Source organism: Amblyraja radiata, chromosome 3 (assembly GCF_010909765.2).
Source record: "Amblyraja radiata isolate CabotCenter1 chromosome 3, sAmbRad1.1.pri, whole genome shotgun sequence".
Taxonomy (NCBI): domain Eukaryota; kingdom Metazoa; phylum Chordata; class Chondrichthyes; order Rajiformes; family Rajidae; genus Amblyraja; species Amblyraja radiata.
This window is the reverse complement of record NC_045958.1, coordinates 96,166,584-96,193,406: the sequence shown is the minus strand read 5'-3', so window position 1 is coordinate 96,193,406 and position 26,823 is coordinate 96,166,584. Positions and strand designations below refer to the sequence as shown.

Sequence of the window (26,823 nt, the reverse complement as noted above, 5' to 3'; positions counted from 1 at the left end):
CTGGGATAGCAGGAAATTGATTAAAATGGTAAATCATTTTCATTCTAAGAATTTTGTTAAGAATGGTGGCAATCAAACTGCGCCTTCTTTTCATTGAGATCCCCGTAGATATTAAAATGTCACAATTGTTTCATTTCCACCTTGTGTTACAATGGATTTCAATTCTTTAGAAACTTCCTTATTCCTTCCAGCAACTTCACTGCAATAATGAAATGAATTGAGGCTGGATCCAGAACATATCATTGCAAATATTTCTGTAATCACTGAGTTAGATGACTCATAGAGTCATGGAATCTTAGTGTGAAAACAGACCCTTCAGATCAACTCCCCCACACATCCCAGCTACACTAGTCCCACCTGCCTGCAGTTGGCCCATATTCCTCTAAACCTGGTCTATCCATGTACCTGTCTACATTTTTTTAAACGTTGTAATAGTACCTGCCTCAACTACTGTACCTCTTCCAGCAGATCGTTCCATACACCTACCACCCTTTGCATGAAAATGTTACCACCCAGGTTAGAGTCATAGAGTGATACAGTGTGGAAACAGGCCCCTCAGCCCAACTTGTCCACACTGGCCAACATGTCCCTGCTACACTAGACCCACCTGCTCACGTTTGGTCCATATCTCTCCAAACCTGTCCTCTCCATGTACCTGTCTCACTATTTTTTAAACACAGGGATAGTCCCTGCCTCAACTACCTCCTCCGACAGCTCACTTCATACACTACCATCCTTTGTATGAAAAAGCTACCCCTCAGATTCCTATTAAATCTTTTCCCCTTCGCTTTAAACCTGTGTCCTCTGGTCCTCGATTCACCTACTCTGGGCAAGAGACTCTGTGCGTCTACCCAATCTATTCCTCTCATGATTTTGTACACCTCTATAAGATCACCCCTCATCCTCCTGCACTCCGAGGAATAGAGTCCCAGCCTGTTCAATCTCTCTCTATAGTTCAGGCCTTCGAGTCCTGGCAACATCCTTGTAAATCTTCTCTGAACCCTTTCCATCTTGACCACTTCTTTTTTCTATAACTTGGTGCCCAAAACTGAACACAGTAGTCTAAATGTGGTATCAACGTCTGATAAAACTCCAACATGGCCTCCAAACTTTTAGACTCAATGCTCTGACTGATTAATGCCAATGTGCCAAAAGCCTTTTTGTCCACCCTATCTATCTGAGATGGCACTTTCAATGAACCATGTATCTGTACTCCTAGATCCCTCTGCTCTACAACACTCCCCAGAGCCCTACCGTTCACTGTGTAGGTTCATCCCATGTTAGTGCTCCCACATTTTTCTGTATTAAATTCAATCAACCATTCCTCAGCCCACCTGCTCGACCGACCAAAATCCTGCTGCAATTTTTGACAACCATCTACGCTATCTACATTACCACCCACTCTTGTGCCATCTGCAAACTTGCTTACCATGCCATGTACATCCTCATCCAAATGATTGATATAGATGACAAACATCAAAGGGCCCAACACCGAACCCTGAGGCACACCACTAGTCACATGCCTCCAGAAAAGGAACCTTCCACCATCACCCTCTGTTTCCTTCCAAGAAGCCATTTTCTATCCATTCAACCAACTCTCCTTGAATCCCATGGGATCTCACTCTCAACCGTTCTTGAAACCCAGTCATTTTTATAAAAGATCAGACAATGCAGCAATAAGTTTTGTTCTTCAATATTTTACAGATATTGGTCTTCATTTACTTTTTCTTTAAGTCACCAACCAAATTGCTAATGTAAACTCCCCAAAATATCCATCCAGCACTCTGCAATTTAAACATTGCAGAGTGCTGGATGGATATTAATGACTCATTACTAACAAACAGGGAACAAGAGGAATTAAGGGATTTGGATGAAGTGCAGGCAGAAGAGATTAGTTTGAATTGGCATCATGCTTGGCATTGACAGCGTGGGACAATGGGCCTGTTCCTGTGCTGTACTGTTCTATGTTCATACTAGTTCTGATATGAAGACAAAGGACAAGTAGAATATTTTGATATTAACTGGTGATTATTTTTGTCTGTGTATTGGTAATCTGAGAGGCAAGGTTTCAAGGTCAAGGTTAAAAGGTCAAGGTTATTGTCACATGTACCAATTAAGGTTCAGTGAAATTTGAGTTACCATACAGCTATAATAAGTGAAATGTACATGTACATCTTGAAATAAGTGGCCACCCCAGTTAGCTGGAGCTCAACATTAGAGAAAAGTCTTCAACAAAGTGTCACGGAAGAGATCTCTGGAATATTAATGGAATGGAATTATAGGACCGATAACCAGTTGTGCAAACATTGATTGGGAAACCGGAGCTTCTGGGTTTTTTGTCAGAGTATTTGGAAGCAGAGGGAGAAATTATTTCTGGGGTGATTTCCTCTTGTTGGGAACTTCGATATTGGCAAACCTCACTTGAGGAGCGGTAATCTGCTTGAGGGCAACGGTCATTCTGTTGCCTCAGACATCTGTCTCAGACAATGATTCAATGGGATATAAAAAGTGAGGTGGAGCACCATGGATTTGTAACAATGATAGACACGAAATGATGGAGTAACTCAGCGGGTCAGGCAGCTTCTCTGGAGAAAATAGATCGGTGACATTTTGGGTCGGGAACATTCTTCAGAACCGAATCGAATCGTCACCTCTCCATTTTCTGCCTCTACACTTTGTGTATATCTTTGGTATAAACCAGCATCCACAGTTCATTTTTATTACCTATGCATTTGTAACATGTATTTTCAGGTTTTGGTGAATTTCATTAAAAATGAAAACAACCTCGCCATCTTAGGAAAACGTTTCTATATCCTAAAAAAAAAGATTTATGCCATCTTTGGAATCTTTGGAAGAGATGATGTCCAGATTGCTCACCACAGACATCCAACAGCCCACACGGAACAGTTTTACTATTTTAAATTTCATTATATGGAGCTTAGCATTTTTAACACTGGTACAAGTGTTATTAACCTCACAAACCCAATGGTCTGCAGTTCCCTCACTTTACACAGCTGTTAAATCTGGCATTTTGTTTCAATTCTTTAAATGTCTAGAGATATTGATAAACTATTGAAAATCAAATAACAATGTAAATGTTTTTTTTAATGTTTCATGTTCTTTTGGAAAGTGAACATGAAAATTAAATCACTCGGAAACGCATCTAAATGATTAAAAGCATAAGTGAAATGAAGAAAACGTAACCCATATTCTTTCTTCACAACTGAATGAAGTGAGTCAGCAGAAATCCCACAACATTTGGCAACAGGATGATCGTGCAGAATCTGCAATGTAAATGCTGGGAACCCTCGCAAACACATAATCCATGGACAGTCCTCCAGCAGGGAATAAAGACTGAATATCCAGCAAGGACAAGTCAACAAGATAATTGTAAATTATAGAAACAAGGAACTTCAAGTCAGAGATCCTTCACCAGAACAATGATGATGATACCTTATTGTCACGTATTTAGGTACAGTGAAATTCTTTGTTTTGTATATAATACACAAGTAGGCAATGAGTCTCCACATATCTGGCACTGTCTAAGTTACAAAAGTAATTATTATAGCCTCTTCGTTCTTGGTGCCCAATATCTTTTAATCATTATTATTGTACCTGCTTCAACTACCTCCTCTTACAGCTTGTTCCATGTGCCCACCTCCATCTGTGAAAAAATTGCCACTAAGGTTCCTATTAAATCTTTCCCCTCTCATCTTAAACCTATATCCTCTGCTAAAATACCCTGTGTGTTCACCCTACCTATTCTCCTCGTGATCTTCTTGGATCTTATTACATCTCTAGAAAACACCCCTCATCCTCTCCCTATAGTTGGGATCTCAAGTCCTGACTACATCCTTGCAAATCATCTCACACTCTTTCCAGCTGACCAACATCCTTTCAAAAGCAGGGTGACCGAATCTGAACACAATACTACAAATGCAGCCTCAGCAAAGTATTTTTCTTTCACCCTGAAGAAGGGTCCCAACCCAAAACATCGTCTGTTCATCCTCTCCACACTTGCTGCCTGATCCGCTGAGTTCCTCCAGCTCTTCGAATTTTGCTCAAGTTTCCAGCTTCTGCAGTTTCTTATGTCTATTTGCAACAGTTTCAAATTCAACATTCACGATACTAGCTATATACTCCAGATATATTTGACTTAAATGTATTTAAATACTTCTGCCACAGTGCTGAATTTCAACTCAGTGTCTCTGAGTCATTAGCTTAGATGCTCAATTACCAGCCCAGTAATAAACACACTGTGTTATGGTATGGATATATCTATGCTCAGTCAGGATGGTGGAAGGGGGCCAGAAGGTTGAAACATCATTGTGTCCAGATTGCAATACGGTAAAGGTAATTATAACCCAACCTACAGGAAACAGACACAAAGTAAGTTTCATGCACTCCACACTTTGAATTTTGTGCCAAGTAAAATTGGTCTTGGATAATCAGTGAGGTTTGCAATCTTGTAGGACAGAACTGCAGATGCTGGTTTAAACCAAGATAGACACAAAATGCTGGAGTAACTCAGCAAGACAGGCAGCATATCTTGATAGAAGGAATGGGTGACGTTTCAGGTCGAGACCCTTCTTCACAAGAGCAGTTTCTTCAGAAGAAGGGTCTCGACCGGAAACGTCACCCATTCCTTCTATCCAGAGATGCTGCCTTTCCTGCAGAGTCACTTTAGCGTTTTGTGTCTATCTGAGGTTTGCAATCTAATTAGTAAAAGGGAACAATGCAGATGGACAGCCAGATTGGCAAGTTTGAGGCAAGGACTGCTAATTTTACTTCTCTTTTCATTTAACATTATATATTTACTAATCAGGTTGATGGCATTCACTCAGAAGTATATTTGACCTGGACAAAAATCACTTGGAGATGATTTTCATGAGTCCCAGGTTAATGATAATTTAAGCTGGGTCTTCTCTCCTTGATGTCTAGGAGGCTTGAAAGGCAACCATATCCAGGTGAACTAAATATAGAGGGCAAATGGTCACAGTCTTTTTCCCAGGGTAGTGAAGTCTGAAATTAAAGGGCATAACTTTAAGGTGAGAGGGGAAACATTTAAAGGGGACATGAAGGGAAACCTTACCACTCAGATGGTGGTGAGTATATGGAACAAGCTGCTTGAGGAAGCGGTAAAGGCAGGTACCATTACAACAATTAAAATATAACATTTGGACTGGTTCGTGGATAGAAACCTAGAAACGTAGAAACATAGACAATAGGTGCATGAGTAAGCTATTCAACCCTTTGAGCCAGCACCACCATTCAATATGATCATGGCTGATCATCCAAAATCAGTACCCCATTCCTGCTTTCTCCCCATATCCCTTGATTCAGTACTTTTTCCCCAGATCCCTTGATTCCTTTGATAGGAAAGGTTTCGAAGGATATTGGCCAAATGCAGATAAATGAGACTAGCTAAGATAGGCAAACTGGTCAGCATGGGCAAGTTGAGCTGAATGGCCCATTTCCCTGCTGTGTAATTCTATGACTTTGTGACCTTATGAAAGTTGAAGTGTTACCTTCCACTTTATTCTGAAAAGCAGTTTCAGTTATTCTACTTCTTAAACTATGAGAAAAGTTTGCGAAGAACAGACCAGTATACCCTTGATTTTGGAAGCCTAAGGATAATCTAATCAATGAGTGTAAAATGATAAAACGGTTTAGCAAGATATGGAGTATTTACAGGGGATGGAGACATTCAGAAGTGATGTTGGCATATAGTCTTTCACAATTGGTCTGAAAATCTGGAACACACTCTCTTTCCCAAGGAGCTGTTGAGTCTAGATCCATTAAAAAATCATTAAAACTGCCTCTGTTTTTTTTATTGGAGCATGGTACTATGAGGAATCAATGAATTAAAATGCATAATTCCCATAACTTCATGGAACAGGTTCTAAAGATCAGTGGATTATTTCTGTTCCCCTATTGTAAATTTATGGGCAGCACAATGGTGCAGCAGTAGAGTTTCTGCCTTACAGTGCCAGAGACCTGGGTTCGAACCTGATTATGGGTGCTGTCTGTACAGAGTTTGTAAGTTCTCCCCGTGACCATGTGGGTTTTCTGCTTTTGCCCAGGTGCTCTGGTTTCCTCCCACATTCCAAAGTCGTGCAGATTTGTGGCTTAATTGGCTTCTGTAAATGGTAGGTAGTGTGCAGGAACAGAACTAGCGCATGGCTGATTACTGGTAGGTGTGGACTCGGTGGACCAAAGGGCCTTTTTTCCACGATGTATCACTAAAGGAAACAAAACTATTCCAATGATCAGATGTGAAAGCAAATGGAAATATTTTGTAAATACCCGTCCACTCTTACCAAAAACAAGCAGGTGATGAAAAACATATGGGGCCTTATGTTGGGGTGAAATAGGGGGGAAATGGGGGCAGGAATGAGCCAGGGATAAAAATGGAAATTCCAGTGTCGTGCCTTCTCGTTAGTGTGATTGTTTAGCCATGCACGTGACAACATTAGTTCCCTTCATTACTTCATATTCAACAGCTCCATTAACCAACTTCCCTCTTGCAGAACGCTTGGGTCACAGAAATAGAAAGAGTTTTGTTTTCATCGGCAAGCCAATAAAAAAAATCTGAAAACAGTACGTGTGCATCACAGGTGACTTGTTGCATCTCTTTCAAAGTTTCTCGTGTTGGCATTTGGAATTTAATAAATTACAAAGAGAGGTGTGAATTTGCTGCACACTATGGTTACATTCCATTGTACTTTCACAGTGCGGTTGATGATACTATTATTTATTATTTGTTACAGGATGACAATTGCTATTGTAGTTTTAGGCTCATGGGCCTAAGAAAGGATTCCAAGCCAAGTGATGGGGGAAATGTGAAAACTTTTGAGAAGCATAAACGGGCAGCACGGTCGAGCTGCTGTCTCTCAGCGCCAGACACCTGGGTCCGATCCTGACCAGGGGTGCTGTCTGTGTGGAGTTTGCACATTCTCTCTGTGATCACGGGTTTTCTCCGGGTGCTCCGGTTTCCTCTCACATCCCAAAGCCGTGCAGTTTTGTAGGCTAATTGGCCTCTGTAAAATACCCGTAGTTTGTTGAGAGTGGATGCAAAAGTGAGATAACATAGAACTCGTGTGAACGGGTGAGCGATGATTCGCATGGACTCGATGGGCCGAATGGCCTGTTTGCATGCTATATCTTTCAAAAATTAATACATCTGAAGCAGAAATTAAGGAAATACTGCAGTTTAACCATGAGATCTGATATATTAAAAAAAACAATTGTCAGTCCAGAATTCACTCAAAAAAAGCAGAAGTAAAGGAGTTACCTGAATCTGAAATGGATAAATAATTTAATTAGAAATATATTATATATCAAATAGAGAGTTATTTATTAATAAAGTGGTTACTAATAGCGATCTGGTGCGTGAACAAAGCCGATAATGTGTTACAGTCGGAATCATAGAGTTGTACAACATGGAAATGGGCCCTTTGGCCCATCATATCCATGCTGACCTTTTTGCCCATCTACATTTGAAAAATGAATGACTACTTTATTATCACATGTGACAGGTCACAGAGTAATTCTTTGCTTGTACACCCAAGGTATGCAAATAGTGGCCACATAAAGGGCGCTGAGAAAGTTACAAAGTATCCGCACCAGGTCCCCTTCTGTTCTCCCCCCGCCCCCTCCTCACAGCGGTCCCCCCACGCGGGGTCCTCCTTTGTTCCTTCCCCCGGCAGCGGCCTCCTCACTCCCAGGTGGTCCGTCCTCAACCATCGTTTGGCCTCTCCTATACAGTCGCTGCACTGACCTCTCCATTATCGCCAACGGGTCCTCACCAGACACCTCCGTGGCACCGACCCGGGCCCCGGGCCATGTCCTCCGCAGATACAGCGGCCGTTTCACCGCGGGGTCCGTCGACTCGCAGGACTCTGACCCACGAGGCTTCACCGACCCGCAAGGCTCCAGCCTCGGCTACTCCGCGGCCTAAAACCCACTTGCCCGTGTTAGGACTGTGTCATTCTATGCCTTGCCATTTTAACTATCTGTCTCAATGCTACTTGAACATAGTGATTACATCTGATTCGTCTGGCAGCAATTTCCAGGTACAACCACTCTCGTCGAAAACGTTCCCTGCAGATCCCATTTAAAACTCGTTCCTCTTACTTTAAACCTATACCTCCTGTTTTAGCTAACCCTTCCAGGGTAAAAAGATTTTGATCTTTAGATAGATTCGACCTTATCTACGGCTTTCAAAATCATATAAACCTCTATCAGGTCGTCCCTCAGCCACCTTCACTGCAGGGAAAACAAGCCCAGCCTATCCAATCTCTCACCATAACTAAATCAATCACTTCAATCACTTGGCCTGCCTGATTCCCTATTAGTAGGTCAACCTTTGCCCTGTGTAAGAAAGAACTGCAGATGCTGGTTTAAATTGAAGGTAGACACAAAATGCTGGAGTAATTCAGCGTGACAGGCAGCATCTCTGGAGAGAAGGAATGGGTAACGTTTCGGGTCTGAAGAAGGGTCTCGACCCAAAACGTCACCCATCCCTTCTCTCCAGAGATGCTGCCTGTTCCGCTGATTTACTCCAGCATTTTGTTTTTACCTTCAACATTTGCCCTCTTCCTTGTGAGGTCCTCTGCATATTGCCTAAGGAAACACATTTGACCTATTCCACCCCATCTATGCCCTTGGTACAATGACAATCCCAGTCTACATTGGGAAGGTTAAAATCCCCTACTATGACAACCCCATTAGACTTGCAGCTGCCTGCAAATGGTCTTCCTTATGTATTTTAACTGGAAATATTTGCCTTGTAAATTTGAGTGGTGTATTACTGTAATGATGCATAGGGAATAAAGATGTGGTATTATTATATGAGTAGTGCAAAATGACAATATACATCTTCATTGAGGACGACCACCTCCTGCAGACCATTTTGGCATCTGAGAGGCAATATTCTTTCACATTACTCATATAACAAGCTGGCCGAGCTACAGTTTACAATTTTTACTTATGGACCAGCCATGTCTTTATCCACAACTACTTTTAAGCTAAAATAACGGTGACATAGTGGTGTTCACGGTGACGCAGCGGTAAAGTTGCTGCCTTACAGCGAATACAGCGCCGAAGACCCGGGTTCGATCCTGATAACGGGTGCTGTTTGAACGGAGTCTGTACGTTCTCCCCGTGACCTGCGTGTGTTTCTCCGAGATCTTCGGTTTCCTCCCACATTCCAAAGGCACCCAGAGGCTAATTGGCTTGGTAAATGTAAAAATTGTCCCTGGTGGGTGAAGGATAGTGCTAATGTGTGGGGATCGCTGGTTGGCGAGGACCCGGTGGGCCGAAGGGCCTGTTTCCGTGCTGTATGTCTAAACTAAACTAAACTAAACTAAACTAAACTGTTGTCCCTGGCCCCAAAAGACTCGGCCAATGTCACTTCAATCACTTGCCCTGGCAAATTTCCAAAAAGCAAGTCATGCTTTGCCTGTCGGTGGAGGCCGGTTCTCTGGATACTTTCAAGAGCGAGCTAGATAGGGCTCTTAAAGATAGCTGAGTCAGGGGATATGGGAAGAAGGCAGGAACGGGGTACTGATTTTGGATGATCAGCCATGATCACATTGAATGGTGGTGCTGGTTCAAAGGGCCGAATGGCCTACTCCTGCACCTATTGTCTATTGTCTATTCCTGGTAGGGCCCTCAACATATTGCCTGAGGAAAATTTCCTGAGCACATTTAACAAGTTCAACCCCATCCATGCCTTTGGCACATATGACAATGTCATTTTGGAATGGTTAAAATCCCCTAATATGACAACAGCTGCCAGAAAATGGTCTTCCTGGTTTTAACTGGAAGTACTTGTATCGTCAGCACGAGTTGTGCATTACTGTAAATTATGCATAAGGAACAAAATATGTGGTATTGTTAAATGACTAATGAAAAATAATAGAAAATAACAATGTAAATGTTTTAACTTATCTTGTTTTCAACCGGATTCTCACAAGCAACATCCCATTTCCATCTGATTTGCCAGTAATGATCATAGCATACGAATAGGAAAGAACAGCTCCATACACGTCTCTGACATTAAAGAGGTTTTGATCATCTGGGAATGCAATGGAGCAGTACTGAGGACAGACAACTGGAATCCATGAATTCAAATTGCACTTTGCATAGCTGTAAGTGTAAATTTAATAGATGTTTAATCCTATCCAGAATGTCCTAAATATAAGATAGACACAAAATACTGGAGTAACTCAGCAGGACAGGCAGCTTCTCTGGATAGAAGGAATTGGGTGACGTTTCGCGTCGAGACCCTTCTTCAGACCTCTCCCTCAGTGTCCTAAATATAAATTCATGTCACCCACCCTTAACACCCTCAGAATCTGTCAAGGAAAAGGAAATAAATGGAACCAAAACAATATGAGACAATCACAGGAATAAATAAAGTAATTTTATCTGCAGCAACAACTATATCTTATGCTATTAAAGAGTTAGGAATATCAGAAAAGCACAGTGCCTTCTAGTAAACAGATATAATGGAGAAATGTGCATTTAATTCGTGCAAGCACTCATTTAAAAGTTTTAAAAGTTGCTTTAAATTAAACAACATAAAAATAGGCCCTTCAGTCTGCCACAACCCTACCTCAGCAATGAATTGTTGTGGACTTTTTAAGGTTACATTCTGTACATTGGCTTGCACTATTATGATCTGGTTACCTTGTATAAATGATCATTTATTGTGAATGTACATTTAATTGGTTTGTTGTAATGTTAATTTGCCTGTAAAGCTGCAACAAAAATGCTTTGATCACCCCGGCTGCTGATGGTTCGACTGCCCCGACCACGAGAGAATAAAGAGGGAAGAAGCTTGGACTTTATTGTCTTCAATCACAGTGAGGAATGTGGGGAATCCGCTGTGGTGGATGTTTATGTTAACTTTTATGTAGTTGTGTGTCGTGTTGTTTTTTTTTAGTATGGCTGTATGGTAAATCGAGTATCACTGTACCTTAATTGGTACACGTGACAGTAAAAAACCTTTGACAGGTTACAAACACCTGACTTACTTTCAGCCTATACATACAAACAAGCATTTGGCTGGCAGATGGGAAGGTCTACTGGCTGCTGCAAGGCTGCAGGGTTTTTCTCTGGAGCTGTTGCTCCACAATGCCAAAAAACTATATTCTGCCCTCTAGTATTTTCCTCTTCACTGATTGTATTATATTCATAAATAGTATTAAATTAATACTGGATAGCACGCCAACCAAAGCTTTTCACCGTATCTTTGTGTATGAGGTAATAATAAACCAATACCAATCTTCTGCCCTGTGGGAACTATGCTTACAGCCGCATCTCTGACTTGCAAACTGTTTGGGTTACTGTTAATTCGAGCGAATTGAAACCTGTCAAAACCCAGTGAGAATGCGTATTGTATCTAACCAACAAAAGTAGAACAGAAATCAAGAAAGGGTGATCTACAGACAGAACAATGTGAACAGGCAGTACAGTAGCGTAGCAGTGGAATTGTGCCATACAGCGCCAGAGACCAGTTTCGATCCTCACATCGGGTGCTATCTCTACAGAGTTTGTATGTTCTCCCTGTGACCGCCTGGTTTTCTCTAGGTGTCCCAGTTTCCACCCACATTTCAAAGACATGCAGGTTTGTATTTAATTGGCTTCTGTAAATTATCCCTAGTGTGTAGGATAGAACTAGTGTACGGGGTGATCGCTGGTCGGCGCGGACTCGGTTGGCCAAAGGTCCTGCTTCCACGCTGTGTCTCTAAAATTAAAACTAAAACTGAAAGCTAACTGGAGGGAAATGAATACTGATAGAGCAAGCAAAGGTCTCCTGGACCTGGACAAGATATCATGGAATATAATTGCTAATTGTGTCAGCTATCCACAAATGAAAGAGCCCCTCCAAGTTTAAACACTCTGAAAAATCCAAAACATCCCGCCATGGTGGAAATTATTAATTCCAGGCATTACATGGTTTCCACCAACACCATTGGTTTCAAGTCTCCATTTACAATATTTACCAACTCTTTGCAAAGGAACTTTCTGAATTCAGGTAAGAAATAGGAGTAGGGAAGACCATCTAGGTGCTCCAGCCTACTCCATCATCCAACATGATCATGGCTTCGCTATTTTTCTTCATTTTGGGGATTTTGTCATTGCTGTTTGGGCTAACGTTGTCCATCCGTAAATACCTTTGAGAAGGTAGCAGTGAGCTCCTTTCCAGAACCACTGTGGTCCTTCTGATTAATACGTTGGGTAGGGTGGTCTAGACCCAGCAATGATATGCTTAATGATCAGGATAGTGTGCAACTTGGAAGGGAGCCGGCAAGTGTTGGTGCATTTGATCAAAACATAGATACTACAGCATCCAAGCCAATGTCTCTCATTGTTATTGTATAAATCTCCTCTTTAACCAGCAATGCCACCCACCTCCTCTTCCTTTCTGTCTATCCTTCCTGACAAATCGAATACCCCTGCATGTTTAGTTCCCAGCCTTGGTCACTCTGGAGCCATGTCTCCGTAATTTCAACTATATCATATCCCTTAACTACTAACTGAGCATTCAATTCATCCACCTTATTTTGAATGCTACTCACATTAAGACACCAAGCTTTCAGGTTAATTTTTCTTATCTCCCTTCTACCTTTTGCTTCTGTCCTCCTTTAATGGCCCTCTGTCTCCTTGTATTGGGTCCCATCCCCCTGCCCTGTTAGTTTAAACAGGACCTTTCCTCCCCTCTCTTTCCCGTTAGCTGCACGGATACGCGTCCATGTCGTTGACTCCACCATCCCCGCTGTTTAGTTTAAACCCACCCGTGTAGCACTAGCAAACCTGCCTGCCAGAATGTCGGTCCCCCTCCAATTAAGGTGCAACCCATCCCTTTTGTACAGGTCACCCCTGCCCCAGAAGAGATCCCAGCGATCTAGAAACTAAATCCCTGCCCCCTGCAGCAACTCCTCAGCCACACATTCAGATCCCCTATCTCCCTGTTCCTCCCCTCACTAGCACTGGAAGCAACCCAGAGATAACTACGCTAGAAGTCCTGCTTTTCAACCTCCTACCTAGTTCTCTATACTCACGTTGCAGAACCTCCTTCCTCTTCTTACCCACATCATTTGTAAAACTACAAATGAACAACTACTTCTGGCTCTCCCCTTCCCTCACGAGGATGTTCTTAAGTCCGTCTGAGACGTCTTGGACCCTGGCACCATGGTGGCAGCACACCATCCTCGAGTTTCACCTGTTGCCACAGAATCTCCTATCCGCCCCTCGGACAATGGAGTCACCCACCACTATGGCTCTGCCTGACGTCGGTCTTGATGGTCGAGTCTCAGCGCTAGGATTCGAATCACAGACCTGTCTGCCACTCGGACTGAAAACATCGTCTGCCCCAACGGCTCCCAAGAGGGCGTACCTGTTTTCACGAGGTACTTCCACCAAGGTCTCCTGCACTCCCTTCATCCCCTTTCTTTTCATCTCTACCAGTCGCACCTCCTGCACTCTTAGAGTGACGAACTGACTGTAGGTCCTGTCCAGGAAGCTTTCGTCATCCCAGATGGACCACAGGTCATCCAGCTGCTGCTCCAGTTAGATAGACACAAAAAGCTGGAGTAACTCAGCGGGTCAGACAACATCTCTGGAGAAAAGGAATAGGTGACGTTTTGGATCTGGAGGTCCAGACTGAAGAAGGGTCTCATCCCGAAACATCACCTCTCTTCCTTCTCTCCAGAGAAGCTGTCTGGCCCGCTGAGTTACTCCAGCATTTTGTGTCTATCTTCGGTTTAAACCTGCATCTACAGTTTCTTCTTATACATTTGATGTCCTTGTCCTTCTCTTGGTGGTGCTATTTGGGGGTTTGGAAGATGCTGTAAGTGTGGACCATTTTGTAGATGGTAATCACTTCAGTCATTGTAGCTTGTGGTGGAGCAAATGAATGTTCAGTGAGATGGAAGGGATGACAAATTAAAGAAGTTGCTTTGTCTTGGATAATGAAAAGCATGAGAAGTGCTGCACTGATCCAGGCAAGTGGAAGGTATTCCATTGTGTTTCAGGCAAGTACCCAGCCAATGAAGGGAAGATCATCACCATCATCGGCGGTCACTCGAAACGAGTATGACTGTCCTCTCATGGAGGACGCCTGTGCGTGACTTTGTTTAACGTGGGGAGACTGGTGCACAGGCAGCCACCACATGGTCCTTGACAGATCTGGGTCAGAATCCAGTGGCATGGAGTCCAAGACGACCGGGGACCCTTTTCTGCTGCAGCCTTCATCCGCCTTCCCAGCCGTTGTGACGCTCCACTAAGGTCAGCCATCATCCTCCGCCTGTTCCACTGTTGAGGTCTTGGTTTGGATTGCTCTTTGTCAGGGACCTCCCCCTCGACCTTACCGCCATGGGTGGCCCTACCAGGAGCATAGCTCCAGATGGCATCGCTCTCAGGATCTCAGGACCACACAAGCTTCTCCACCACGACATGGTGACAATCCACGGAGAAGGGAAGATAGGTGTCATTCATCACAGTATTCAGAACCTCTGACCTGCTTCTGTAGTCATTATATTCAGACATGTGGTCAATAGTGATGCCCAGCATACTGATGGAGGGCGAGATCTCGGCTTGGTCTAGGATAGGTGGTTCAACTCATTATCTGAGACTTAAGATGCACAAATAAACATAAGATTATTAAGGGATTGTACAGCCTAGATGAAGGAAAAATGTTCCCCATGTTGGGGGAGTCCAGAACCAGGGGTCACAGTTTAACAAAAAGGGCTAGGCTAATTAGGATTGAGATGAGGAAAAACATTTTCACCCAGAGAGTTGTGATTCTGTGGAATTCTCTGCCACAGAAGGCAGTGGAGACCAATTCAATTGATGTTTTCAAGGGAGAGTTAAATATAGCTCTTAGGGCTAACGGAATCAAGGGATATGGGGAGAAAGCAGGAACGGGTATTGATTTTGGATGATTAACCATGATCATATTGAATTGGCTTGAAGGACCGAATGGCCTACTCCTGCATCTATTTTCTACGTTTTTACGTTTCTAAATATTAGCGGCCAATTATGTGTCAATGACTGAATATCATCTCGGTTTTACCTCCGACACCAATTCCTTGCCTTGCCCTTCCTCCATATCCCCTTGACTTATTTCATGTTCTCTCTGCTTTGCCTTTCTTTGCAGATTGGGTTCCAACTCCTCCTCCTAACTCTCCAATTAAATTTAAAATACATTTCCTGCATTGAGATTGATTAGAAGATGACCCCGTTTATTCTGGACACTCCACCAACAAACGCCGCAATGGTCAGAGGGAGGTGCGGTTGGATCTAGTCACCGCGCAAGATACTCCTATTCCTTATTCAAAACTGGGCCGTAGTTCTTATTCAAAACTGGGTCTGGAAATAGCGATGCAGAACCTAGTCGCGTTCTCTTGTAAGGGAGGGTGGCCGGTGGGTGAAGGCTTTCACTGTGACATGAGAACTGTTCTTCAGAGCACATCAATGGTGACAGTGGAGCCTGGATTGCTGAGTTGAAGGTGCTGTTTCCCCCATGGAAGGGTCTGAAGAAGGGTTTCGGCCCGAAACGTTGCCTATCTCCTTCGCTCCACAAATGCTGTTGCACCCGCTGAGTTTCTCCAGCATTTTTGTGTACCTTCGATTTTCCCGCATCTGCATTTCCTTTAACAGGTATGGTGTCACAGCTGCCGGGAAAGGAAGCAACGCTGCTGAGGGGCGGTCTCGTCTGTCTCTCTACACAAAATTGATATTCCCCTGACTTGGATTTATTTCGGACTTTCCTTGATTGACGAGTTTATTGGATTACGTCCGCAAAACGTGACCGTAAATTTTGTGCGAAGGCAATAAATAACGCAGGCTTGCATCTGATAGTACAGTTGAACCGCTGCTGGTGGAAATAGTTCATTGCAAGCTAACGAAGAGGAAGGTAAGCCAGACTGCCGACTGTTGTCCTGCTCCGAGCCTTAACATCGTCTGAAGCACATTCCCCTTGCTGTCAAAAGCGAGTTAGTTGGGTGATACTGTACATAACAATAGGGATAAATAATACAATACGGAAACAAATATTAAATGGGAATTTGTGTAAGAAAGAACTGCAGATGCTGGTTTAAACCGAAGACAGACACAACACACTGGAGTAACTCAGCGGGTCAGGCAGCATCTCTGGAGAAAAGGAAAGGGTGAAGAAGGGTCTCGCCCCTAAACGGCACCCATTCCTTCTCTCCAGAGATGCTGCCTGCCCCGATGGGTTACTCCATCTTTAAATGGGAATTTAGCGGTGGCATTAGGATGGCTTGTGAAAAAAGGTAATGTTATTGCAAGAAAAGTACCAGCTGATCCATGGGCTATTGAAACTTTATAATTTTTAACAATGCAAAAATGTTCCACCCTGGGTGGAAATGTGAAATAATAGAATGTATAGCTTTAAGGCGAGAGGAATAAAGTGTAAGGCAAGTGTTTTTATACAGAGGGCAAGGCAAGTGTTTTTATACAGAGGGTGGTAGGTGCTTTGAGTGTTCTGCCAGGGCGATGGTGGAGGCAGATATGATAGTGGCGTATCATTTATAGGAGCAGAATTTGGCTATTCGAACCATCAACCTCACTCTACCATTCAATAATAGCTGATCTAAGATAGGCACATGGATATGCAGGGGGTGGAGGGACCTGGATCATGTGTAGGATTTGGCATGATATTTGGCATGTACATTGTGGACCAAAGGACCTGGTCCTGGGTTGTATCGTTATGTTCTACGTGTTTAATTCTCGGGGCTTGTACTGTGACTTCTGAAGGACCTCTGCTGATTAGTTTTACACTATACTTGTAGCATTTGTGATCACAGTTAGTTGAGATGGGTTAGATATTGGTTGGCAGTGGCTATCCCTGCTCCTCTAAGAGTAACATTGAAATGTGATGCTTTTCTGGTCCATGGAAGATCAGGATGAGAATGGTACATGGCAGCTTCTTCCTTGGTCTTCATCTTCAGGGATGTTTTCAGGGGATGCTGGCTGGGTGGTCAGTGGCTCTTCATCAGAGAGAATTGATACCGGCAAGCTGCCACACTGCTCTTGACACACTGCTGAATTGAGCAAGAACAGATCTTTTGAATTGAAATGTGGGATCATATGGCAAAGCGTGCAATCAAGAGTCTCAAGTTTGAACCGAGATAATTAAGCAGCATGGATCGCTGTTTCACAGAGATAAAGGCAGAAACCAGAATCACCCTCCAGGGACATAACGCTAACATAACTGTGACTGTATATTCATGAGATTAAAGTATCAGTGGGCTGCTAAGGGGCACAACCTCTTGCATAACATCATAAAGATCTGAAGAAGGGTCTCGACCCGAAACGTCATCCATTCCTTCTCTCCAGAGATGTTGCCTGTCCCGCTGGGTTACTCCGGCATTTAAATGTGCAATCAAAGATGTGCAATGTACCTGCAAATCACTGATTCTTGAATTAACTTGGTCTTTTGGAATGGTTGTCCATATTCACATGGCTATGGTGTATGATGCATCCCAAATTAGCAACAGAATGTGTGCATATTTACGGAGTTAATTCTCCTGTCAGCTGCTTGATTATTTTGTAGTTATTACCGAGTTTGCCTGTAAATGATTCCAAATGACAACCTGTTACTTTTAATAATGGGGCAGCCCAAATGAATGACATTTTGCAATTATGATAATCTGTATTAAATTTTAACTATATCAAACATAATTATTATTGTTCAATTAAATTACTCCATTGCTGATCTGATTCATGACAGTTTAACATCCTGGAAAATTTAATAATTATGTGAGTCTTTGGAAGGAAAGGATTTATGTTGTTTTATTTAATTTTTTTAAACTTTTGGCATCAATTTCTGCAGTTCTGAATTGAACGTTAAGACAAATGCAGTTTGGGATGATAACGGTTTACAAATACTATGTATCGTTTAAGCATTTTAGAACCAATGTAGGAAAAAAATGAAAGTTCCTATAAACTCAAACATCCCAATGCAGTCAGTCACAATGTGACTGATAAAATTGAACCCTGGAAAAGTACAGCACAAGAACAAATCTTTTGGGCCATAAGGTGAACATGATGCCAAATTAAATGAATCTCATCTGCCTGCTCATGATCTATGCCCCTCCATTCCCTGTGTCTCTTTAAAACTCTCTTCTGCCTTTATCGTATCTGTCTTCACTACCATCTCTTGCAACGATTTTTGGGCACCCACCACCCTGTGTGTAAAAAAAACTTGCCCAGCATAATTCTTTTAAACTTTGTCTCTCTCACTTTAAAGCTGTGCCCTCTTGTCTTTAACCCGGTAACATCCATATCAATGGTCAGGTTAATAAGAATCTCATATTTTAAATGATTAATGCTTAAATTGAATAACAAGACATATGTTAACCATTTCTTTAATATGATATAATTAATGATTTGGATATTGTGTTTTTGTGCAGATAACTTTGGAACGATGAAGATAATATCATTACTGTTTATTCTGGGAGCTCATCTTCCCTTGGATACAGGTATGCAATTAAGCTTAGAATTTACAAAGTAGTGTCTCATCAATAGAGAGGTACCTTAATGAACCAAAGTGAAAATGAAAACATTGCATAGGAAGGAACTGCAGATGCTGGTTTACACCGAAGATAGACACAAAATACTGGAGTAACTTAGCAGGACAGGCAGCATCTCTGGATAGAAGAAATGGGTGGCATATCGGGTTGAGATCCTTCTTCACACCGCCTGAAGAAGGGTCTCGACCCAAAACATCACCCCTTCCTGCTATCTTGAGATGCTGCCTGTCCCGCTGAGTTACTCCAACATTTTGTGTCTAAAATGGAAAATATCATCTAACAGTTACAAAGTGTGTGAGTTGAAGCAAATCACTTCAGTGGCTTCTTTCTAAACTCTGGTTGATGATTCATTCGAACAATCATTAGCCTAAAGCCATGCACATCATTCCTGGAAAGACATCTCTATACATGCAAAACAATGCTACCATGTTCTGCACTGCATTCAGTGCACTTGCTTTCCGCTGTTTTTGTGACCTTGCTGATTCAGACCAAAATTAATCAAACAGTCCAAAATTATCCCAGATATAATTTCTGGTTTTGTTTAGTTTAGAGATAGAGTGCAGAAACAGGACCTTCGGCCCACTGAGACCACGGCGCTGACCAGTGATCCACGCACATTAACACCATCCGACACAATTTACAATTTACAAAAGGGACAATTTACAATTGTATTGAAGCCAATTAACCAACAAACCTGTACGCTTTTGGAGTGTCAGAGGAAACCGGAAATCCCACTGAAAACCCACGCAGGTCACGGGGAGAATGTACAAATGTACAGACAGCACCAGTAATCAGGATCAAACCCGGGTCTCTAGTGATGTAAGGCAGCAACTCTACCGTTGCGCCACCATGACACCCAATGGTGAAATGAGATTTGGGTAATATTAAGCCGTGAGTGTTGGGGCAGAGTTAGCTTCAGCATCCCTGGGTTAATGGAGGCTTAATAGAACTGTTCAGTGATGACCATCCAGCAACTTATGCTGCAAGTACTTGGTGTGAGTAAGAATAGAATTGTGCTTCTCCTCAAAACCTTCAGAGATGTCCCCTCCTGGTTCCCCCTTTCAGGCCTCCAGAGCAAAAGGCTTCAGGAGACGATAAAACAAGTGCAGAAAATGTCGTCTATTCATCTCCCTTCTCCATGGCACTCTGCTGAGTCTTCACAGTGAGATGGAAATTCCCAGAGAGAAGTTTCCTGGAACAACTCACAGCCCTCAAATATACTGAACAAAGTTCTAAAATATTTCCAGTGTGTCAAATTTAGAGAAAAGATATGAAACTGTTGACAAAACCAAATAACTTCCCGTGATTTAGTCATAAATGCCAATCACATGCAGTGCGAAGCAGGCTTAGAATGATTATACTGACAGCTGAAGAAACGAGGAACTGCAGATGTGGTTTTATGCAAAATGACACAATTTACTGGAGTAACTCAACGAGTCAAGCTGCATCCTACAAGCTGCAAGCTACATAGATAGGTGACATTTCAGTTCAGGACCCTTTCTCAGAATGATTGCAGGGGGGGCAGGGGGGTTGGTAGAAAACCCCCTGTTTGATTAATTTTGTTTGAATCAGCAAGGTAACAAAAACAGTGGAAAGCAATTGCACTGAAAGCAGAACATTGTATGGGGGTGGGGGGGGGGGGGGGGGGGGAGAGAAAACTGGTAGAGAGGAGATGCAGGCCAAAACCAGGTGGAAACAGGCCTATAAAAAACATCCCTCACCTATGTCCACCTATTTCCTGCCAGGCTTTGTCCTGCCTCTCCTCTCTTCCAACCTCACCCTCCTACCATCAGTCTGAAGAAAGGTCCCACCCAAAACGTCACCTATCCATGTTGTCCAGAGATGCTGCTTGACCCGCTGAGTTACTCCAGCACTTTGTGTCAGAATATATTTTCATTTACCAAAACTGAATTATCTCGATGGTTATAAGCAGTGTTTTAGTATCAGACAGAAACGTGCCAGTACACGCGATTAATAAATATATGTGTCATGTAGTCGGAAAACAAAATAGTGGCGTTTAACTTTTTTGAGACGTCGGTATACCATGCTGGTGCATGAAAAAGGAGCACTGGTTTTAAGTAAGATAGACACGGAGGGCTAGAGTAACTCAGTGGGTCAGGCAGCATCTCCAGAGAAAAAGATTGGGTGACGTTTCAGGTCTGGACCCTTCTTCAGGCAGAAAGTAGAGAGGAGGGATCTGAAGATAAGAAAAGGCCAGAACAAAGCAGGACCGGCTACAGATGGCCAAGGAAGGCTGGAGCCCACAATGGCCCATTGTTGGCTGGGGAAGAGGTGATCGAGTCCGGGTTAAAACATGGTCGTGGTGCAGTTCCGTGGTCTAAGTTCCATGAGCATGGCCTCTGTAGGAATCACAGAGGGGGAGCAGTGAGTGAAGGTCTCACAGAACCCTCTCTACATATGTATTCTCTACAAAATACATGTTAATGTAGATTTATGGCCACCATTTCATCTCTCAGGCATTTGCATTTCAAACACTGTTTTCTGGCCAGATACGAGTTGTTGGCTTCGGTTAACCACAGGGTGAATTTCCATGGCCTTTCTCCCAGTTGTCCACCAGTGGAAGAGCAGTAGACACCTTGGGAAGATGACATTCTTCCAGAGCTGTCAACCAGCAACAGTGAGGGACTTACCCCAGGAGCCAGGAGAACTTCCAGGGAAATTCACTCTTTAACATTTATTTAGTGATCATTTGAGTAACACCAATTTCTGTTCTGTTTTTTTTTCCAGCTCTTTTCATGGTCACTGCTCCTAGATTGTCCTACACAGCATCGTATGGGAATAACATTACCATGGAGTGTATATTTCCAGTTGAATCCAATTTCCACATGAATACGTTAAAGGTATACTGGTATCACATCCTGGACAATGGAACTTCTCAACTGGTGTACAAACTTTTAAATGGGAAAGCAGCACTCCAGGACCAGTCCTTCGAATACAGAGAAAGAGTGTTCCTGGCAATGGATAAACTCTTCAATGGACGTGCAGTAGTGGAGATCACCCAAGTGAGAGTTAGTGATGCAGGGACCTACCGCTGTATTATTGCTCTCAACGGGGTGGACTATAAAGAAACAGCATTGAAAGTCACAGGTAAGCAAGTTGTTCCTCTTCTCTGCTCCAGCAGCTAGCTGGATAATTGTAATCATATTTGTATTGTTCTCATCAGAATGCATTTTTAACATCTAGTGAGTTCTTGATCTGGACCGTGCCATCCCATGAACTCACAGAACAGAGACTCGAGACTCCAAGGAATAAAGTCATAGCCTACCGAACCTCTTCTTGTAGCTCAGGCCCTCGTGTCCTGGTAACATTGCCAGGACTTGAGGGCCTGAGCTACAAGCAGAGGTTGTGCAGGCTAAGACTTTACTCCTTGGAGCGCAGGAGGCTGAGGGGTGTTTATATAAAGTTGGAGACGATCATGTGGGGAATTTGATAGATGCACAGAGTCTTTTACCCAGAGTAGGGGAATCAAGAACCAGAGGACATAGATTAATGTGAGAGGGGAAAGATTGGGGGGCAACTTTTTCACACCTAGGGTGGTGGGTATAGGGAATCAGCTGCTGTTAGCAAAGGATTGGAGGGATATGGGCCTAACATGGGCAGGTGGGACTAACATAAATGGGGCATATTGGTCAGCAAGGGGTAGGTTGACCTGAGGTCCCTGTTTCCATGCTCTATGAAGGTAGGAAATGTTCATCACCAGGGTCTACATGTTATGCCCTAATAATCAACTTAATATTGAACCGGTTTCTTGTCCATTGACATTGGGTGGGAAACTGCATAGTAACCAAAAGCTCAAAAGGAGGAGCTTGAGAAAGTATCAATAAGAAAGAAAGTTTTCTGCTGTTTTAAATAGGCCTGATCACAATTGATTCCAAAATGCCATCTATAGCTATTGAGCATTTGGGGGGGGGGGGGGGGGGGGGCTTGGTTGGCTCTATGGCCTCACCCCTCCCTCTTCCTGCAACCTCCTGCAGTCCTGACACTCTCCAGTACACCTGTACTCCCTCAATTCACAATCATTCTGCATCCCAGATTTTAAACTCTTGCAGTTTTTTCCCCAACATCATTTTGGCCTTGAAAATATATCGTTGTTCTTTCATTGCTATTATTCATTAACCTGCAGCATTTCAAGGAGTTTGCTCAATGCCATGTTCTTAACTAAGGATGGGTTATTTAAAAATGCTAGCCCTGCCGTCGACAGCGAAATCTCCCTCCCACCCCCTCTCCCCCCAACAAAAATATATATATATACCCCCAGCAACAATATCTTCAACCACCAAGGGCAGAGACATTGGAGCCTCCTCTCTAAGATTTCATCGTTCATCTTTCTATCGCTCTCTTCTTTAGCCAAGAATTTGGTAATCTGCCAGACATCCCTTTAAAGTTTGGGACATGGTATTTTGTCTGATTTTGCCTCTGTGAAGAGTCTTGGATGTTTTAATATGAATAAGTTGTAGCATCATTCCAAATTAAATCAAACATTTCCATTCTATTTTACAGCTTCCTATAACGACATCAAGACCCTCAACACCAAGGAACAAACGGAGACAGAATTTAGTTGTCAATCGGCTGGGTACCCATTAGCTAAGGTCATGTGGTATCACGCAAATGGCACTGACCTTAACAAAACAGCCAATACCACCCACTTTACAGGCTCCAATGGACTATACAACATACGAAGTATACTTAGAATAAGGGCTGAGACAAACGAAACATATTTATGCATGTTCTGGATTGAAGAACTTAACACGTCTACTTCAGCTGTTTTACAAATTAAAGGTAGGTCACTTGTATTTATTTTGTTCAACAAATTTCAAACTGTATTTGATGCATTCGTAAAACTAGTACCTTCATTGTCATGATTCACATAATTTTGTGCGCACTGCTCTGAATTTAAAATGAGAGAAATGGTGAAAATGCATGAAATTAGCAAAAGGCTATCTTTTTATTTTGCATTCTCTTCTAATTAATAATTCAGCTCCACGAGCAACTAAAATAAATGTAGATATTGAGTAAAAAGCCAAAAACCTGAGAGGGTGATGTTAGGAATCGTTCACAAGGGTATAGACTCTCTACTCTGTCACCAAGCAGTGGGACATTATGAAAAGATTACAGCAAACTGGTTAGCAAGCAAATGTAATCTTTTCATGCCTTGGCTCATAAGTTAGCTTGAAATGCACACGGATTAATTATCACTACTTCTATTTCCTTTAGAAATCAAAAGAAAGGATAATGACCAGATTCCTACATTTACTACAATGAGAAGTTACTTAATTGTGGCAATCACTATTCCTTCGATAGTTCTTCTTGGAGTCATTATGATCCTGATCTGCGTGATAAAATCAAGACTGTGTCACAAAGGTAAGTCACTGTTGTACATGACGAAACTGCAAATATATGTCATTAATGAGTTGAGATGTTTCAATCATTTTACCCTGATTGAAGTACATTTACAATTGTTAGTCGATTAAATATTTGGTTGACTAATAAATTCAATAAGCTTTAGTGCAGAGGAAAAATCTAAACAGTATATTTGTGAACTATATCTTGCTCAACGTTATTTTCCAACAACCCTTCAGAAAGAAAATCCCTTTGTCAAAAAGATAGGCTTGGTGCTAAAAAAAATCAGCAAACATTATCGTTTTTGTGTAAATATCACTTTATTAAGGGAAAACAAACTTTAAAGTAAACTAAAATGTGTCTCAGCTAAGGCAGATTTAAAAGTTTAAATTGTTTTACTTGTTTTAAAATAACTTTATGAATAAATCAATTAAACTAATATTAAAGTGTTGTCCTCCTTGTGCAGGATTCACTCCAGTCCCTGCAGTGCCCCCTAATCTGGTATAACAGCCCTCAGACTCCCTTAGTGCTGGGGAGGAGACACCTGACAGGTTCCTGCTCCCGATTGCTTTCCAGTGATCTTGCAGGCAAGTGTACTTATGCAGAAATTGGGAAAGGATGGGATTATTCATTCAACCTCGCAGGTCTTATGTTTGGGCATGGGAAAAACATTTGAAGGAAAGACAAAAAATGATTGGAGTATCTCAACGGGTCAGACAGCATCCCTGGATTCCCAGTGCTTCCAAGATGGCGTCCAACCCAAGCCGCTATTTGTGTGCCAGTCACAGAAGCGGATCTGAAATCATACATTACAATCGCTCCACACTTTTAAATATGTACACTGTGAATGGCTTGATTGTAATCATGTATTGTCTTTCCGCTGACTGTTTAGCACGCAGTGAAAGCTTTTCACTGTATCTCGGTACACGTGACAATAAACTACACTGGTGAATTGATAGGTGACTTATCGGGTCAGGACCCTTCTTCAGATATTTGCATTACCGATGGGCTCAAACCTCCCAACCTATCACATGGCAGAAGTGTTGAAGAGTTGCAACTTTTCTCAAACTTCTGTAATGTGATAGTTCCTATAACCTGGACAATTTGATAATGAACTTCAGACTCGATGAAAGTAATAGATCAGCAATTATGATTCAACAGTAGAAAAACATTCACATTGTGTGCAAACTGGAAGTGGTTGATCTTTCAGCATCCAATTTCCACCACCCACCCCCTACCATAGCAATCTCCCACTCCCAACCTCTCTCCACCCAAATGTAAGGTCTATCGCACAGTTGATCAATAGCATTCTTTCCTTTCTGCCTTTGCAATTGTCATGGACCCCATAACTGCACCTGCAAAATATGAACTTGAATCCCCTTATCGTTCAAAACTTGAGATTGGAATGGATAAGCAGACAAAGTTTATTAGTAGCAGCATATTAGGCTTGTGGTATCCCAATCCCCCAGATCTCTTTCCAAATTGTCTACCAACCCATAGTTTTTATACCCATTTTCCTTCAAGAATATCATTTCAGAGAGGTTTTAGTGAATAGGGTTTCAATCCTCCTAAACTCTCATCTGTTTTTCATTTCATGGTCACTTCTTGTCCAGAGTGTATAAAATATTTTGCCATGTTGCCACACTGACAAGTTATGTACATCATCAAAGTTAAGCAGACCGGGTATTTGTTTCAACCCGGAAATTTGTGTAGCCTCCAATCTGAGTCGTAAACCTTGCAGATCTTTCAAAAAGCACCAGAGATATATTTCTTGGCATGACAACAGTCAGTGATTTATAAATGCACTCTATTGTCATGTAATCATTCTTGATATTTGAGTTGTATTTCTGACTTTATAAAGGTGTGTGGCCTATATTTAGTTACAGCAAATGACAGGCCACAATTGAACAACTATAGTTAGAAGGAAGGTGAACCACTGAGAGAATGAAACCAGTGAGGTAGCTTCAATTATGTTTTTAATTAGCGGGGAGTTACCAAGATAAAGAGAAGAGAGAGGTATTGTTTTAACAAATAGAACTGAAATATTCCATTGGGTCATGGTTTCTCTTGTATGACTAATCTGCAGTAAACAGTTATACTCACATTTATTTATTTTTTCCTTGTGTTTTAGGCAAGACTTACAAAAATGAATATGGACTCTTCAATGCTTGAAGTAGAAGGAATCATTTGAATGCAACGCCTGGAGTTTATTTTGGAAACTGACAATTGTCGATCTTTCAATTAGGTTATCCCAGCATTAAATCGCACCTTTTTCAGGGAAAAGACTGTGAATGTGAACTTTTAAATTAGCCATCAGAAGTATTTAATTCAGTATCCTAATTCTTAAGCAAAGCATCCCTGCCCCCTTATCAGTCACAGACTGGATGGAAATCATGCCTTTCTATTCAATGATACGGAATAAACATCACCCAGTCCTTCTCTCCGGAGATGCTGCCTGTCCCGCTGAGTTACTCCAGCATTTTGTGTCTATCTTTGGTATTCAATGGTTGCTTGGGGTGGAAGATTGCAACCTTCACGTGGTCTGCCCTGTTTCAACAAATGCAATCAACCCGGCAACCCGTGCACAATCAAATAAGATCAAATAGATCAAGTTGTCCTACAACTTTAGGCTGTGCATGCCATGCGCAAGAAGAAGAATGGTTGCTTTTTCACTTAACTGATCAACCTGTCCTCAGAATTGGCTCCAGGCAATCAGTATTATACATGTGTGGAGTAATGCCAACTGTTTAATGAATGAACAAGCTCCCAGGCTGGGTGTGTAGGTGACTGTTTCTCCTTGGAATGACTGCTCTGTCCCCACAGCTGACGGCAAAGAAAAACCTTTGGGAAATTTTGTGATGTATTGAATGCAAGATAGTAAACATCTCTGACG

At 42.3% G+C, this 26,823-nt stretch overlaps 1 protein-coding gene across 2 annotated transcripts; it reads left to right on the top strand.

Moving 5' to 3' along the window:
- The first annotated feature begins 15,819 nt into the window (after nt 1-15,819).
- On the top strand, nt 15,820-26,466 carry cd274 (CD274 molecule). Of its 2 annotated transcripts, none has more exons than XM_033018403.1 (6): nt 15,820-15,928; nt 18,450-18,518; nt 21,318-21,677; nt 23,091-23,369; nt 23,805-23,951; nt 26,062-26,466. In XM_033018403.1, exons 2-6 carry the CDS (start codon nt 18,464-18,466, stop codon nt 26,100-26,102), a joined length of 882 nt encoding a protein of 293 aa, XP_032874294.1. In that variant the 5' UTR covers nt 15,820-15,928; nt 18,450-18,463; the 3' UTR covers nt 26,103-26,466. The 2 variants fall into 2 exon arrangements, with proteins under 2 accessions (XP_032874294.1, XP_032874295.1); XM_033018404.1 differs by lacking the exon at nt 26,062-26,466 and adding an exon at nt 24,397-24,549.
- Nucleotides 26,467-26,823: the final 357 nt, after the last annotated feature.